The sequence below is a fragment of the Rhineura floridana genome, chromosome 1, assembly GCF_030035675.1.
Source record: "Rhineura floridana isolate rRhiFlo1 chromosome 1, rRhiFlo1.hap2, whole genome shotgun sequence".
Taxonomy (NCBI): Eukaryota; Metazoa; Chordata; class Lepidosauria; order Squamata; family Rhineuridae; genus Rhineura; species Rhineura floridana.
The window spans coordinates 286,944,159-286,962,777 of record NC_084480.1 but is presented as its reverse complement, the minus strand read 5'-3'; the positions used below and the strand labels follow the sequence as shown (position 1 = coordinate 286,962,777).

The 18,619-nt window shown below is 43.3% G+C and overlaps 1 protein-coding gene across 11 annotated transcripts in view; it reads right to left on the bottom strand.

The window, feature by feature from the left end:
- The window catches only part of VPS13B (vacuolar protein sorting 13 homolog B), a 590,935-nt gene that overhangs the window by 169,549 nt on the left and 402,767 nt on the right, over positions 1 to 18,619 (bottom strand). For all 11 annotated transcript variants that reach the window (XM_061603977.1, XM_061603888.1, XM_061603895.1 and 8 more), the window contains one exon: positions 9,959 to 10,661. In XM_061603977.1, coding sequence (XP_061459961.1) covers positions 9,959 to 10,661 — 703 coding nt within the window. The remainder of the gene's footprint in view (positions 1 to 9,958; positions 10,662 to 18,619) is intronic.

Sequence of the window (18,619 nt, the reverse complement as noted above, 5' to 3'; positions counted from 1 at the left end):
ACAAGTAAATGACAAAACAGCAACAACAAAGATTTGAAGAAAAACAAGAGCACTCACACACTCTCTGCTAAATGGAAAAACACTGAAATAATGATGGCAGCCCAGCACCCCCTAGGGAGTGGCCCTGAGATAATCTTTGACATGCACAGAGAAGACTGTTTCACGGTAAGACCAAATGTCTCTTCTCCTGTGCATGGACAGATGATATCAGGTGGGACATACTAAACCTGACCCATGTAGGGTGGGAATTTAGCTGGACTGTAGGACCTTATTGGTCTGAGAGAACATGCTGTAGCACTCTCCTCCCAAAGGCAGCCTCAGCGGATGCGTAAGTATTTATTTTGTAATGCTTGATAAACATGTTAGGGTTAGCCCATGTAGCCGCCCTGCAGATCTCTTGAAGAGAAGAACTATGGGAAAATGCCGCTGATGTGGCTGCCGCCCTAGTAGAGTGGGCCACTATCTTGGTTGGGCGGAACAACCTCAGGGAAGTGTATGCCAAGGTGATACATGCTTTAATCCACCTGGCTAGAGTTTAGGCAGGATCCTTCTTCCCTAACGAAGCTGGGTGAAAGTACACAAACAAGCATCTGTTTGGTGGAAGCGTTTTGTTTTTGAGACATGTAATTTGAGGGTCCCTGTCACATCCAGTGACAGCAAGGCCTTCCCTGTGGGATGAAACGGGGCCAGGCAGAAGGAGGGACCAATTCCTGTCGATAGTGAAAGTTTAGGATGATAAGGAAGGGACCGTGCGGGGAACGACTCTATCCTTATGAAAAATACAGTAACACTTATCTACACACAGAGCATTCAACTCAGACACTCTTCGAGCTGAGGTAATGGCCACGAGGAACAACACTTTAAAGGACAGTAGATGAAGGCAGACTTTACTGAGTGGTACAAACGGAGGTTTTTGAAGGGCGGTTAGCACTTTGTGTAGGTCCCAAGTTGGGTAATGATTCTCTGTAGGTGGTGCTGACATTGTTGCTCCATGTAGGAAACATTTAAGAAAGGGATGGGATTCCAGTGGATTCTCTGGTGATCTGGACAGAATTGCCAACACAGCTGAAGCCTGGTGCCTCAGGTGTTAGGTCTGAGTCCTAAGGATAGACCATCTTGTAGAAAAGACAAGATATCATTGATACCTGCCTTCCTAGTGAGTAGCTTCTTCTTCTGTGACCAAACAGAGAAGGCCTTCCATGTACCTTTGTATATCCGAATGGTTGATGGATGTCGTGATGCCATCATGGTCTCCACTACTGGAGATGGAGTGCCTTTCCTCAGCAGACATTGCCTCTCAACTTCCAAACATGAAGCGCCAGCCACCCCGGGTCTGGGTGGTGAAGCTGCCCTTCTGATAGCAGGTCTTTCCTGAGAGAGATCTCCCAAGGAGGGTCAACTGATAATTTGAGGAGTTCTGGGAACCAAGGTCTCCTTGGCCAAAACCGGGCTACCAGTAGGACTGTTGCTTTCTTGGCTCGGACCTTCTGGATCACCCTGGGAATGATTGGAAGTGGAGGAAAGGCATACAAGTGTCCTGGAGGCCATGGAGATGGCTCCTGCAAGGGAAAGTCCTGTCTCAGTAACCTATTAGAATTCTTTGAGAGTGTCAACAAGCATATAGATAGAGGGGATCCAGTGGACATAGTGTACTTAGACTTTCAAAAAGCGTTTGACAAGGTACCTCACCAAAGGCTTCTGAGGAAGCTTAGCAGTCATGGAATAAGAGGAGAGGTCCTCTTGTGGATAAGGAATTGGTTAAGAAGCAGAAAGCAGAGAGTAGAAATAAACGGACAGTAGTCTCAATGGAGGGCTGTAGAAAGTGGAGTCCCTCAAGGATCGGTATTGGGACCTGTACTTTTCAACTTGTTCATTAATGACCTAGAATTAGGAGTGAGCAGTGAAGTGGCCAAGTTTGCTGACGACACTAAATTGTTCAGGGTTGTTAAAACAAAAAGGGATTGCGAAGAGCTCCAAAAAGACCTCTCCAAACTGAGTGAATGGGCGGAAAAATGGCAAATGCAATTCAATATAAACAAGTGTAAAATTATGCATATTGGAGCAAAAAATCTGAATTTCACATATACGCTCATGGGGTCTGAACTGGCGGTGACCGACCAGGAGAGAGACCTCGGGGTTGTAGTGGACAGCACGATGAAAATGTCGACCCAGTGTGCGGCAGCTGTGAAAAAGGCAAATTCCATGCTAGCAATAATTAGGAAAGGTATTGAAAATAAAACAGCCGATATCATAATGCCGTTGTATAAATCTATGGTGCGGCCGCATTTGGAATACTGTGTACAGTTCTGGTCGCCTCATCTCAAAAAGGATATTATAGAGTTGGAAAAGGTTCAGAAGAGGGCAACCAGAATGATCAAGGGGATGGAGCGACTCCCTTACGAGGAAAGGTTGCAGCATTTGGGGCTTTTAGTTTAGAGAAAAGGCGGGTCAGAGGAGACATGATAGAAGTGTATAAAATTATGCATGGCATTGAGAAAGTGGATAGAGAAAAGTTCTTCTCCCTCTCTCATAATACTAGAACTCGTGGACATTCAAAGAAGCTGAATGTTGGAAGATTCAGGACAGACAAAAGGAAGTACTTCTTTACTCAGCGCATAGTTAAACTATGGAATTTGCTCCCACAAGATGCAGTAATGGCCACCAGCTTGGATGGCTTTAAAAGAAGATTAGACAAATTCATGGAGGACAGGGCTATCAATGGCTACTAGCCATGATGGCTGTGCTCTGCCACCCTAGTCAGAGGCAGCATGCTTCTGAAAACCAGTTGCCGGAAGCCTCAGGAGGGGAGAGTGTTCTTGCACTCGGGTCCTGCTTGCGGGCTTCCCCCAGGCACCTGGTTGGCCACTGTGAGAACAGGATGCTGGACTAGATGGGCCACTGGCCTCATCCAACAGGCTCTTCTTATGTTCTTATGTTCTTATGAGATGTGAATTGAGCCAAACTTGCACCTGAGGTCAATATGGGGTGGTTGTCTGGCTATGTGTATGCTTATGATGAAAAAGCAGTAGGAGAAATGATACTGAGAAGTAGTAAATGACCCCATTCTTATTTCCTAACATGACCCTGCCTAAAATCATGCAAAGATATCTAAACTGGAAGGATCTGGATCCCTTGGCAGTGTTTTTAAATGGCAGGTTTATTTGGAGAACGTTTATTTAGAGCATCTATTCCCTCCACCTTCGGAGTTGCATATCTGGCAAAGAACCTTTTCACCTGGCAACTGAGATGAGTGGCGAACAGATCCACTTTGACTTTCCTGAAGCGAGCTGAGATCTCCTGAACCACCATTGGGTGAAGCTTCCATTCTCCTTTACAGACTTGTTCCCGACTCAACCAGTCTGCTTGTTCGTTGTCCTCCCCTCTCAGGTATTCTGCCAGGAGTGAGTCCAGATATGTCTCCGTCCACTGGAACAGAAGTGAGGCTTCTTGCTGGAGCTAAATCAAGCACATGCCTCCCTGATGGTTCAAATGAGCTTTGGCCATCACGTTGTTTGTTCTGACAAGCACCGCCCCAACTGTCTTGATCCCACGAAGTGCCTTAATGCCAGATGAATCACGCAGAGCTCCAGAAGACTGATGGGAAGTAAGGACTCCTGTGCGGACCAAGTCCCCTGAACTATCTGACCATCGCATATGGCCCCCCAGCCTGTAAGGCTTGCATCTGAGGTGCTAAGCATTTGTGGTGGATCTTGGAATGGGACACCCTTTTGCAGATTGGGTTTGTGTGCCCACCATAGAAGGGACTGATAGACTGCAGGAAATAACATCAACCACTGGTGTTGTCTGGCTGCTATATCGCTTTGTAATGGAAGCAGTGTCCTCTGAAGGGGTTGAGAGTGATGGCGTGCCCAGGGAGTAGTTTGGAAAGTTGAGACCATCAACCCCAGAGCTGCTGCCAGTTGCATGAGGTCCACTGATGGAGAGGCGAGGATAGATAAGATTGCTGCGTGTGTCTTTTTTATTCTGTCCTGAGCCAACCTTGTAATTCCCTGCTCCCAGTCTATTGTGGCCCGCAGATGAACTATGCAACAAGATGGACACAACTGGCTCCTGGCATGGTTGATTAAGAAGCCATGGTCTTTCAGACAGGGTAAGGTGATATGCAGATCTTCCCAAGATTTCTGAAGCGATGGGGACCGAATTAGAAAGTCGTCTAGATAGGGATATATGTAAATGCCCTGTCTCCTGAGGTATGCCACCAGGGTAACCACAATCTTTATGAATACCCTGGGGGCAGACGACAGTGAGCAGTCTCACCGCTGCATTTTGCACCAGCTGCAGCTTCTGCACCAACCTCAAGGGCAGCCCCACATAGTGCGCATTACAGTAATCCAGCCTAGAGGTTACCAGTGCGTGGACAACAGTGGTCAGGCTATCCCGGTCCAGAAACGGCCGCAGCTGTCTCACCAGCCGAAGCTGGAAAAAAGCACTCCTAGCCATGGAGGTCACCTGGGCCTCTAGTGACAAAGATGGATCCAGGAGCACCCCCAGGCTACGGACCTGCTCTTTCAGAGGGCGGACGACCCCATCCAAAGCAGGCAACTGACCAATTATCCGAACTCAGGAACCACCAACCCACAGCGCCTCCGATTCAGACTCAGTTTATTGGCCCTCCTCCAGCCCACCACCGAGTCCAGGCAGTAGTCCAGGGCTTGCATGGCCTCTCCTGATTCAGACATTATGGAGAAATAGAGCTGGGTATCATCAGCATATTGCTGACACTTCACCCCAAAGCTCCTGATGACCACTCCCAGGGGCTTCATATAGATGTTAAACAGCATGGGGGACAAGATGGTACCCTGCAGCACCCCACAGCACAGCTGCCAGGTGGCCAAAAGACAGTCACCCAATCCTATTATCTGAGAGCGACCTTCGAGATAGGATTGGAACCACTGTAAAACAGTGCCTCCAATACCCATCTCACAAAGTCAGCCCAGAAGGATACCATGGTCAATGGTATCAAAAGCTGCTGAGAGATCAAGTAAGAATAACAGGGTCGCACTCCCCCTATCCTTCTCCTGATAAAGGTCATCCATCAAGGCGACCAAGGCCGATTCAGTTTGATAACCAGGCCTGAACCCAGACTGGAATAGGTCAAGATAATCTGTTTCATCCAAGAGTACTTGCAGTTGCTGCGCCACAACCCTCTCAATCACCTTCCCTAAGGGGGTATTTACAACCGGTCGGCAGTTGTCACAAACCAATGGGTCCAGGGTGGGCTTTTTCAGGAGTGGTTGAATCACTGCCTCTTTCAAGGCGACTGGAACCAGTCCCTCCTGCAATGATGCATTGACCACAACCTGGATCCACTCGGTCAGACCCCCTCGGCAAGCTTTAATAAGTCAAGAAGGGCAAGGGTCGAGAGGACATGTTGCTGGCCGCATCATCATAAGCACCTTGTCCACATCATGAGGCCGCATCAACTGAAACAGTTCCCAAGAAGTTGCAGCAGACTTTGCACTGGACACCTCATTGGGGACTACAGTAGATGTGGATGGGGCATCAAGACTGCTATGGAGGCGAGCATCTTTACCCACAAAGTGCCTTGCAAACAATTCACAGTGGGCCTCCGAAGAGTCTGAAACTCCATTTCCTGGAGTTGATGTCAACAGACCCCTGATAATACGGAAAAGCTCCACCAGATGGCTACTTGAGAATGCGATGGAGGCGGAGAAGTGGGCCTTCTTCGCCACCCTCACCGCCACACAGTAGGCACAGTTATGATGTTTTACTTGTGCCTGATCAGCCTCACAGCACATCTTTTGCCACTTGTGCTCTAGCCGTCGTCCGGCCTGTTTCATTGCCCTTAGCTCACTGGTGTACCAAGGTGCAAGCCAGGCTGCACAGTGCCGGAGAGGGTGCTCAGGGGCAACCGTGTCAAGAGCCCGACGTGCCTCGCTGTTCCACAGCGTGACAAGGGCTTCAACAGGGTCACCTGCTCTATCTACTGTGGATTCCATTAGGCTCCGGGGGCGGACCATCTTAATCTGTCCTCCACCCCTGCAGGGAAGGATCAGGGCCATAAGTCTAAACTTCACCAGGAAGTGATCTGACCATGACAATGGGGTGACATCCACCACCACCCCATCTTCAGACCACCCCCTCCTCCATCTGGAGCAAAAACCAAGTCGAGGGTGTGCCCTGCCCTATGTGTTGGGCCAGTAACAAGCTGAGACAGCCCCATGGTCGTCATGGAGGCCATGAAGTCCTGAGCCAGAACACTAGAGGCAGCCTCAGCATGGACATTGAAATCACCCAGCACTATCGTTCTGGGCCAGCGGCGTCACTAGCGGGAGTGCAGGGGGGTGCGGAACTCCGACGCATGCCCGCGCGCACGCCCTCCAGGCTGGCAGTGGAAGGCCCATCCCAGCTTCACCGCCAGCGAGCGGGCACCTGTTTTCCATCTCGCCGGCTCGCCTCTGAGGACGAGTTGGCTGCGCCGACCCGGAGCGCTTCTCAGCTCCTTTGCTGGGCAATGGCGCAGGGCGGGGCGGCTCTGGGTGTCACCCGCCTCAGGGTGTCACCCGGGTGCGGTCTGCACCCTCCGCACCCCGGTAGTGACACCCCTGTTCTGGGCTCTTCCAATGCCACAGCTGAGATGACCTCCACCAGCTCGGTCAGAGAAGCTGCCGGGCAGCAGGGTGGACGGTACACCAGCAGCAACCCTAGTTTAATGTCTCCTCGGCCCAACACAAGGTGCAGGCCCTCACAGCCAGCTCCGAGACAGAGTGGTTTCCTGGCAACAGAGATGGAAGTTCTGTAGACTACAGCAACTCCTCCCCCCCCATTCCTGCAGCCTGTGTTGGTGCTGCAGTGAGTATCCAGGTGTGCAAAGCTGGGTCAGATCAAACCCTCCAAGCTCACCCACCCAGGTCTCGGTAATACACACCAAATTGGCACCTTCATCCACAATCAAGTCATGGATGAGAGTGGTCTTATTATGTACTGATCTGGCGTTAAACAACAACACACACAGGCCAGTGGGCATAGCAGATGAGCAACGAGGAAGCAAACCATGAGAGGAGTGGCAGCAAGGAACAAGGCATAGATAGCCTTGCCTTCGCCTTCTCGGGTAATTCACCACCTCCCCATGGCTATATTTCCCTCTGCCCGTAGTCACTGAAATTGGGGTGGCATCACCCATGTTCCTCCGTACTAAAACTCCTCCTAAACATCAAATATGGGCCCAACACAAGCCCACCAAGAAAGCCTGCTGGAGCGAATTATCCCAGTAGGCCTCTGCGAGGATTGGGAACAATCATACACATTCAAGCTTTTTCACACAGGGTCCATCTACTCCCCCTCATGTCTCACACCCAGGGAGGGCCAGCCTTCTGCCAGTTACAGACTCTGAAGGCATCTGGTGACTTTCTCCTCTCATTCAGTTCACTGCACAGGCTCCCACCCTGTGCAGGAACTACACATGCAGCACACGCCCTCCCCACCACCAGTCTCCTCTAGACTGGTTTAACAGAAAACAAATTAAAAAAGAACAAGAAAAAGTAATACAAGGGGGGTCGTGCCTTTGCCCTCGGAACTCCTTAAGGGGCTCCCCAAGGGCAGCTGGGCTTTTATGCCTCCTGGCCCAGCCAGCAGCTGTTGCAAGGGGCTGCGAGATTAACTGCAGCCTCTCTCTGAAGCAAGGGCTAGGCAGGGGGTCCCAGTCCTTGCAGCACTTACCAGGGACTTAAGCTGTCTGGACAGACAGCAGCCTAAAGGAGCTAGTAGCAAGCACTCAGATGCCAGATACTCACTCCCAGGGCAGGTCTTCCTCAGTCCCCTCGTGCTGCAGCTGTTTAGTAAATTCACTATAGGGGCGTCCACTAGAAGGACTTTTAGCAACCTCCTGCCTGCTGGTGGAGGGGTGGGCTATCACTGCCTCTGTAGCAGAATTAAACCTCATGGTTATCTCTTGACACTTGGCAGCTTAGAATGGGCAGCAATGACGGTAATGGTGGTGGTACAAGGTCAGGTCTAGGCGGAGACAGGAGTGTTTTTGACTTTTTGGTGGGAGCCGCTGATTTACCGGTTGCCTTCCCCATTGGGAACAACTGACAGTGCAGGGCTTATGGGGGCAGGCAGCAAAGTTGGCAGCAGGCAGCAAAGATGGCAGCAGGCAGTCAATGCTTACGGAGGGTAGCGGCGAAGATGACAGGTGTGAGCTCAGAAAGGCTCTGCTGTGGTCCGCTGTGGCCAGTGGTGAGATGGTGCGGGTGATGTGAGGGGGAAGAAGCCCTTAGAGACGGATCACCCTAGATGAGGCCTCAGCCCGTTGCAGAGGAAAGATGCTGGGGCTGCTAACTGGTAAGCCGCTGAGGCTTAATAGAGGCCACTGCATATAGTGAGGCTGAAAGGAGGAGGCCTCTGACATCGCAGCCGGTGAAGAAATGGAAGGATCCCAAGGTGGGAAGGGCAGCCTGCCTTCCTTAGTGGCTGAAAATACTGCAGTTTTAACCTCCATGGGAATGAGGACAACAGGCTTTTTTTTTTTTAACCACACAAAAAAGAAATAGAATGAACACCAACACCCTGACAGGGAAATAAGAACGCACTAGAAAGGGACAACACAAATGCCAATAATACAGGCCTGAACCAAGAGGAGCAGAGAGCGGAGTTAACCATCTTTGGTGAAGGCAGAAAGAGAACTGTAGCAAGTAGCTGTAGAGAGCAGGAAGTCCCTGCAAAATTGAACAGCGCTTAAGTACCCACCTGAGACCATCTTTCCATGCACAGGAAAAAACCAAACACACATTGCAATTTAGCACCTGCTAATAAGTTGTTGTCGTCATATTATTGTTGTTGTTATTGTGTTGCTGTTATTGTTATTATTATTAATTAGATTTATATCCCACCCTTCCTCCCAGTAGGGAAGTTAATGCCACAGAAGCACAGTATGGCTGAAAGAATAAATTCTGGCACATTAGTGTAATCCATAATCTAATCCCAATAACTGGGATTGCTTTTAAAGAGCCACCCTAGCTTTGCCCTAGAGGATAAAAACATAATTTAAGAACAGAAGAAGAGCCTATCAAATCCAGCATTTTGTTCCCACTGTGGCCAACCAGATATCAATGGGAAGCTCACAAGCAGGACATGAATGGAACATTAGTCTTTAATACCCTTGAACAATTTTATCCTTGAATACACTTCAAACCAGCCAGATGATGTTTACTCCACAAGGAGTAAACATGACACATTGGCACTTGGATGATGATATTCTGGAAAGGTGGAGAAAGGACAAGTGACAGAATTCTGGAAGAGAAGGAAACAGAGGGCAGGAAAATGAAAGACTTTGTAAGAGGAAAGTGGGAGGGACAGGAGACCATAGGCTTTAGGAGAAATGGAGGGCAGAAGAATAAAGGGGTTTGGGATTAAAAAAAGACAACAAAGTAAAAGGAGACTATGATAGCATGGGATAGACTTTTCGAAGTAACACATACATGCAATCACACCTTTTAAAAATGCACTGGAGGACCCCAGCCACCAAATCATTCTCAAATAGAGCACCAAGATAAAAATTACCATATTTGGATCTGAGCAACCAACTGGAAGGTTTTTCATATGCCCAAAGGTTTTGGAAGCAGTTCTTAAGGCTTAAAACATTGAACTTCCAACACTTAAAAGAAAGATGCTGTAGGAACAATAGCAATGCACTACAGCAAGCACTCAATTTTATTACATGAAACAATTCAGATGCTTAAAAGATGCACATACTGGTTTGTGTGAGGAAAGAGAGAAACACTTCAAATTGAATCATTTCGCTATATTGCTTTCTTAATAATTAAAAGAAATCTTTCTGAACTTGAATGGTAACCACATTCTGAGGACATGAAGGAAAGCTTTCCAAGATAATGAGTAGTATATCAGGTTAATCTCCGAACAAAAGAAGGATTGTTCTGCCAGTGGATATATCAACTTAAGGCACTAAATAGCCTACCTGTACACTTGTAGTCTGATGTTACACCTTTTAGGACAGCATCAAATACAGATATTTCCACCCTCTGCTTTCTATGATGGCAGCTTAAGATCAAAGAAGGCTGGGATACAACAAGATGCAAAAATGGCTCTAATTGCAAGTCAGTTGTTCCTCTGCGGCCAGGTTGTCGAACAACAGTTATACCCAAGGCTTGTCTAGCAGATGATCTTGTGGAAGCATGAAGACTTTCAAGAGATAGAAGGCCTGCTTTTTTCCCAGAGGGTAACGAACTGTTACTGTTCAAGAGATCATCTGCTGTTACCGATGAAATGCCTGCTCCACTGGGCTTCTTGCAATCATGATCAGCTCTTGAGTTTGCTTCAGGAAGGTTTAATGAATTTTCAGCTGTTTTCTCTCCATTTTTCTGATCTTCCAGTGATTTTGATTTAGGTAAGGTGGTACATGAATAAGTCATAAATGAGATTCTGCTTGCTGTAATAAAAATGTCAAACGGAATAAAGTTCAGGTTCTTCACAATAGAAGACTGTCGTGAAGGACGAGCAATTCGGTGTTGGCTGGTACCACAGTGCTGTTCTATTTGTACTATTCTGATTTTAACACTATCACTGCCAATGCCACTGTCCTGGGCTCCACTGTAACGTGAAGAGGTTTCAACCACACCTCCATCAGATGTATCCATTTTTTTCTGTTCCTGTTTGGAAACCTAGGAAGGAAAATATTATATTAACTTAAAATAGCCATATCCTAAGTATTTCCATTTCTCCAACATAAAACAATTGCTATATAAACATAAGTTAGAGAGAGAGAATTCTATAAAAAAGAAACTTGCCAAGTTAACTTTTAAAATAGGGAACAGTCATGAAAACTCAGCTGGTGTCTGGTCCAGAGAAATGATGACTCACATTTAATGACGTGTTGGAGAAAGATGCGGCTGAGGAAAGACATGTTTCCTAGGTTCAAACTAATTTAATTTAAAACTATTAAAGACTTTTAAATTGATTAATCACCTGCCTTTTAAACACTTAATTACATTTAAACAAAATGCATATTGCCAAAAAGCTCAGTATGGGACCTTTGTTACAATGCTGAAAAAAGTATACAATAGGCCACAGATTAATAAACAAAAGCTGACATTCTGTAACAGGCATTATTTAAAACATGCTCAGGTGTTCAGCAAGCCACTTATCATAGTATTTGCTTTCCACATCTTTAATGCATCTTAGAGACTAACAGTTTTATGCTTTGACGTCATGATGCCAACCAAGTTTTGCTGACTTGTTCTCACTCAATGAACTGTTGTGCAGCACAAGAACGGTAGATAGCGTGGGACCTACATAAAAGGCAATACAGCCAACTCAGAAGATGATCAGCATAAAACATACAAGAAAAAAAATCCCCCTTGGACAGTGTCCACATTGTGACCTTCTATCAGTCAAATGGAACAATACTTCTCTAGAAGAATTTAATGGAACATAGCCATTACAAACAGAAACATTATTACTATGAGTTTTTGTTTTTTAGTTACAACTTGAATCCTATATCTATTTCTTAAAGTTCTACACTAATTATTGTAACAGTGACAAACCGTGATATTTAAACATAGGGTGGCTTTTGGAATGTGTTGCAAAAGTCTTTGTATTAGATGTAGGCTGAACTGAGCATGAAATGAAAAGTCCTAGATTGATATTGCACAGTATATGGCAGGCACCATTAATTAATGACAGAGAAACATGGTTCTTCATTCTGCTTTCACTGCCCAAATCCCTGGTTCTGTTTCTAAAAGGGATTTTCTATCACTGCATTCTCACATACTTTGTTTTAAAAAGCTGCATTGTTCAATAAAGAACAGGAGTTTTATTTTTTAAAGGCCCATATTATGCAAAATTGAACCTCAGGTTATTAAGTTGCTTTTCTGCCCCATTAAAAGATTAGCAAGATTAGTACTGGAGCTTTATATACTACTCTTATTTTTTATACTGCCAATCCAGAAGGTCAGGCTGATGCACAAAGAAGCAGAATATAATATAATATAAAACCAAACCATAACATATTTCACTAAAACATTAAACCAATATGTAGGCAACTAAAGAGAAAGAATGATAGAGTCATCAATCACTGGTCACCACATGCCAGCATTGTCTCCAGCAAACAGATAAGGTTGGACTTAAATGGACTTCTAAGGGGAGTGAGTTCCATGGCTAGAAACTACACCGATGATATCACCTCTTGATGTTCCAACTTGTTTCCAGAAAAGCATCGCTAGCAGATCTCAAGGCCTATGGTAAGGCACCGAAATCTGCTGGGGATGCTCTCTTGGAAGATACAATATATATCTTTACATGTCACTTAGCCAGTTACTAAGTTAGGATTTGCAGCTTGGTAATAAATCTGGGCATCAAATGAATATCCTTTTATACTAGTGAACAAGTCCAAATGCAAGAACTCTAAAAACATTCCTTGCTTTGTTATGGAAGAAATGGGCCAATATTTTAAAGATGTCAAAAACACCAATATCAGCTTCCTGATAGCAAATGTAATGGTAACATTTATCATTGAGCTGCATTTATATCAGTTCACTTACTCTTTACATAACCCATTTAAAATGAACAATAAAAGTTTTCTTTAATTAGCTACTGGTGTGCATTAACATGATCATGATTAAACCATAAAAACCAACTGTACATTACTCAGGTCCCCTATCACATGTGTTTCAAATTATTTTAGTTGAAAATGTACTTTGAGTCCCTTTTAAAAGTTCGACCTTCTGCTTTCACAGAATTAAATGCATATTACTGCAGTGGAGAAGATAATGTTTCAGACCTCCAGGCATATATTAAACACACTGGCAGCACATTAGACAAAATGCTTTACTTATTAGATACTTCCTATTCTAAACAGTGTCATCAAAGGCTAAAAACAAAATCCATATAAAAGCTGCACAATGCTTCCACACAGAACCTGTGCCAAAATCCCTGTACTTTCCAACTAATGAGGAAAGGATGTGCACTCTTAACATATGAATGTAAGATTTTCCAAGCATTTACTTTAGGAAACAGCACTATTGATTCCATATGACTTATGTTAAATGAAACTGTATTGGTAAAATAACCTTTAAGATATCTGGCATGATAACCGTAATTAAACAGTATTCAAAGGAATAAAACAAAGGGGAATTTGGTTTCACAATGGCTAATTAAAATAAAATGAAAAAACACAGCATGTCATCTATCAAGATAAATTGTTATTGTTTAAAAAACTATTTAAAATACTGTTAAAATATACTTTATAGATAAAATCTAAAAGTACTGGGAAAATATTTGTGGCTTAAAAATGGATAGTTTGGCGAAGAAAAGTAGTATACGACTTGGAAGTTTTTTATGCTGAGAGAATAGTTTTAAAACTTGGAGCATAACCAGATGGGCCTTAAATCAGAGGAACTCTACAGTTTCTCAGTCTGAATGCAATGCAATGTGAAAATGTTTTCAATCGCTGAAAAATGTCAAGTTGATGGTTTACTTATTAGATCGCTTCAGTGCATTTTCTCCATCCTTTCACTTCATAGTAGTCTCCATAGAGAAGGTGATGAAAGCTATCCTAGTAGCTAGGGAACTGTGGCAAATTCTTCCTTGTCATGTGTTGAGATAAGTGACTTTACTAGCTTAACCCTTGAATTCAAAAGCATTTAGGGAAGATAGAGAGATAAGAGCTACACTATAGCTGCTACAGTATGTGTCCACCCTTCATGAATGCATACGATTCCTGGGCATCCTGAAAGATCACTGTAAATATGCTCAGGTGCTTTTCATTACTATGTTATTAATCTTCTTAAGTAACCATATTACCCTAATAGTTTAAAGAACTCTCACTCCAGTGTATTAACTGGAAGACTAAAATCTCAAACAAAACAAGAAAATGCAAGGCTAGGCACCAGATCATTTTATACCAGCCTGGATTTGTGAGCCCCTTCCCAGGCAAATACCATACTTTGCAAAGTGAGACAATTACAGTAACCATATTAAGATTGATGTAAATTTGCAAACAACAAAGAACAAAAGGAAAAAGAAAAAAGCTATTTCATGGCAGGTACAACCATGGAACCAAGAACATGCAAACTGACATGCAATTTTATGCAATAACTCTTCTGTTAGTTCTTCAGTAAAAAGAGCCATACAGACACCAAAGCAATATGTACAAAGCAAGCAATCACACAAGCAATATTCCTTCCTTAACAGGTTGAATATTCTTTCAGTTACAGATTTCTGCTTCAAATATCAGGTTGAATATTCTTTCAGTTACAGATTTCTGCTTCAAATATCAGCATGCATAACTTTTAAAAACATTTATTATATTGACAATTCTTTTTATACAATTTTATCTCTTGTGCAGATTATTTTTCTGATAAAACATCATTGTGGGATGCTTAATGGTATCTAATGATGTGCCATCATAAGTTAACAGTTCTTGATCAATACAGCCCTTCTTTCAACATACTCCAACCCTTTCTAGCACATGACAATTCACCACTATTGCCTCAATAGCACGCCCATGGGACTGTCAAACCTACCCTTTCATACCCCATTGAAGCACCATCCAATCCAAAAGGAGATATTCAATTAACTGTTGGGGCTAAAAATGATAGCACTTATTGCTAACTACTTCCACAGCATTTTTCAATGTGTAATGTTTTAAAATTAATTTTATTGATTTTATCCTTACAACAGTAGCTCTGTAAGATAGGGTTAGGCAGAGAGACAGTGAATCAGAGCTAATGAAATAATTTCACTGATGTCTGAAAATCTGAAATTCCACATCCCACTTCCAAGCACAACAGCCACCCCACTGCAGAGTGGAGAGAGGGATTCACTGCTGTGATTCAGTTACAACAGAAATATAACAAGATACATTGTGTCTAGAAAAGACAAAATAAGGTGCCACAAAGTTCCTTAATCTAACAGGAGGAGCACAAATTTAATAAATTAGGCAATTAATAATTAGGCTGTTATTTAACATAGATCAATTTGCACTGATTTGTATTGTGGGGGATGGAAGAACAAATTATAGTTGGGGTCCAAAGAATCATTAAACTAGTTTTGTGAGCCTAAGAGGCTTTAGAGCCGTTTTACTAACAGCAGCTTCCTGGCCTGCATTTTGAAACTGCTTTTGAAATGGAGGAAAGTTTCAAAAGCATTTTGTAATATGGATGGGACCAGCTGCGCAATTTTTAAAAAAAGGTTAAAATTATAGTGGGCTAACACTAGCTCTGTGGCATGATTCCAATATGTTATTTGGATCATGGACGATTTTCTATAAAACTACATGGTTCCAGCTGTTAAGGTAAGGGGTTGACTGCGCGCAACTAGTTTGTTAACATTGCAGGGGCTTGTTTTCTTTATAGAATATAAATTCAGAAGGTAACATTGAAATGACGTGTGAAACACAAGATCTTATTTCTTTACAGTCATAAATAGGTGTTATCCAAAAATATCCAGCTTTAATTTAAGGATAACTCTGTTAAATATACAGCCTATGTTTCAAGTGGAAGCATATCCAGTCCTCTTGCATCTCATTCTTGGTATTGTGAACATTTACATAATTCTAATACGTTTCTTTGTGGCAGAGGAGTGTAGAGAACTGCCATGGCCCTAGACCAGGATTGCTCGGAGGCAACGTTCTCCAACAACTGCAGCTCCAAGGAAGATATAGATTTATCTCCTGGTGCATCCCATGTAGGTTTGTGGCAAGGCTGATTTGATTTAAATCATAATTTAAATAGTGATTTAAATTGCTTTTTTGAAGGACTCAGTTTTAATCATTTAGATCACTACTGAGAAAGATTCTATTTAATCATTATTTTTAGTACATTATTGTACATTACTGTTTAATATAACCTTAATACATATTCAGAGATATAGGTTTCATTAGAGGGTAGGTACACACTAAGCAACTATTCTGCATTGTTTTCAGATTGTCATCAAAAAATGGGATGATAATTTGGTCATTTTAGTACTAAAGCAGAATGAACTTGTGAAGTCATTCAGAAGACGAACCAGCTCCAACTGTTCAATTAATCATGATTTCAATTAATCATGATTTTTTTGTCATGATGTGCCAGAATCACCACCACCAAACAGGCTTTAAATTGTACTAATAAGGTTGTTTATTCTTCTGGTTGCTTTTCTTCTTCAACAAACAACAACATTAACAAAACATGCACAAGTATTTTTGAATAGAAAGTATATCAGTTTTTAGATAAAGTTCTTTTAAAAATAAAATTTAGGCAATTTCAAACAAGTCAACATGAGAAACTTAAAATATTGGGTGGCACAGTTAACTTAGTCTTCTTCTTTACCTTGTTCTTCCTCACTCATTGTCTGGAATAGAAATACAAGCTTTCCTGCTTTTTCAGTTCCCAACTTATTTCTCGGTTTAGAATGAATTAGTCCAAAGGAAGAGAAAATTCTCTCTACATCTGTAGAAAAGGCTACTGCTGTTAACAGCTGGATTACCACTTCAGTGGTCTCCTCCTTGTTCAGATCTACTCCATTTCCCCACATTCTCTATTAATTGACCTTCTCTATCGTTGCACAGAGAGAGAGAGAGAGAGAGACAGACAGACAGACACACACACACACACACACACACACACAGAGAGCGAGCGAGAGCGAGAGCATATACATCATGTATGCCACCTGCAGAATAGGACTGATCAGGTTATCTCCCATCTCCATAACATTTTCATAGAATATAATTAGAAGCTGTATAATTAGTATTCATGATGATATCTTTGACCTAGGTTCTTTTTTTACTAAGTGTTTTACTAAGTGTTTTAAGAAAATTTTAAAATCTGATTTAAATAAAAAAATCAATTTAAATTTAAGAAATTTTTTTTAAAAAAAAAATCACTTGTTTATCAGTAAGTGAAGCCAGGGTTGTGTTTGGTTGACCTGAGGTAGTGTCTAGAAAACTTCATTGTGCCCCCTGTTTATCTGAAAATCTCATAAATTGGGGCCAGCTCCATCCTCCGGCTGCAAGGTAGCTATCCAGGCAGCAGATGCAAGGTACTGGGAAGGCAGACATGTAAATGCCATGTGGCCTGCCCAGCTAGCCCATTACTCTCAGGTGCTGTGCAGAATGCTGGCCCATTGAATCTTCCTTCAACAATGGCAATTGCCAGTCAGTTGGAGAAAATTAAACTTCATTCACGGCACCATGACTGAGCCAGACCTTTCCCCCAGTCATCACCTGCCAAACAGATGGCAAGGAGGACCGGAGGAACATTAACAACATCTGTTCGGTCAAGAGTTGAAAGGTCCATTGTATCCAATGGGGGTTACTCCAAGGCGTGAGGCAGCAGCGTGCCACCTGGGGAGTCAGACATCCTCCCCGCAGCCCAGGCAGGTGGACCAGCTCACCACCAACAAGGGCTGCGTGGAGGTGGAGAGGGAAAACTTGGCTGACGACATTATGTACTTCCAAGAAAAGAATTCTCTCCTAAGACCACGTCTGCTGGGGTAACTGTGTGCATCATTTGAAAACAAAGAAAACATTATTTTTGTTGCAATTTTTTTTACATTGTTCTTGTTGCATTGTTCTTGTTGCATTGTATTTTTACTGTATATTTCTTGTGCAATTTTTTTTGGGTAATCTGTTTTAATATGTTGTTCACTGGGGGCCTTTTGCCCAAAAAGTGGTATATAAATAAACGATAAACAAAAATAACAAACCCTGGTCTGTGGGCACAACAGCCTACCTCCACTCCCTGAAGACCTAAGGAGATATCTCCACAGCTGGAAACTTCATTATTTTGAATGAGCCAATGGCAGCAGAAGACTAGCCAGGAGGCAGAACTCAGGAGGTGTGGCTATCAATGATTATCTACGTAATAGTCCTGCCACATCATAGTGCTGCTATAAAACTCAGCCAGTTCCTCCAGGACCTTATTGAGACAACTTGGATGTTTGGCTTCACCTGCAGGAGCACTATCTGTGGTCCTGAACCCATACCTTGATCTCTCTCCCAGGTGCAGACTTTTGCCTTACTCATCTTCTCTGCCCAGGGAAACAGGAACTACTGACCCTCTCCTTACTTGGGCCATAATCTTTTCTTGACGGTGAACATCCCCACAAATCACAACCAACACATAACTTTTTAAAGAGGGCAGAAATTCAAAAGATTGCTTCCAAACTGAATAGCTTAAAATTATGACTCAATTTACTGTTAGTTTACTATTTATTATTTAAATAGTTGAAGAAATTTCATTAATTCAAGGTCAGTTTTAATGTTTGAAATGCTTCATTTATTTGTGTGAAAATATGTATATAGTGGTGGCAGTTCAAAAATATCTTTCAGAGATTTTACTGGCTCTGATACTATATTTTAACAACAGAGAGTAACTCCTCAGGTTACATGAAATGGAAAATGGACTGCCTTCAAGTCGATTCCGAGTTACGGGCAACTCTATGAATAGCGTTTTCATGGTAAGCAGTATTCAGAGGGGGTTTACCACTGCCTTCCTCTGAGGCTGAGAGGCAGTGACTAGCCCAAGCTCACCCAGTGAGCTTTATGGATATGTGGGGATTCGAACCCTGGTCTCCCAGGTTGTAGTCCAGCACATTAACCACTACACCACACTGGCTTTCACCTCTCAGGTTACATAAACTA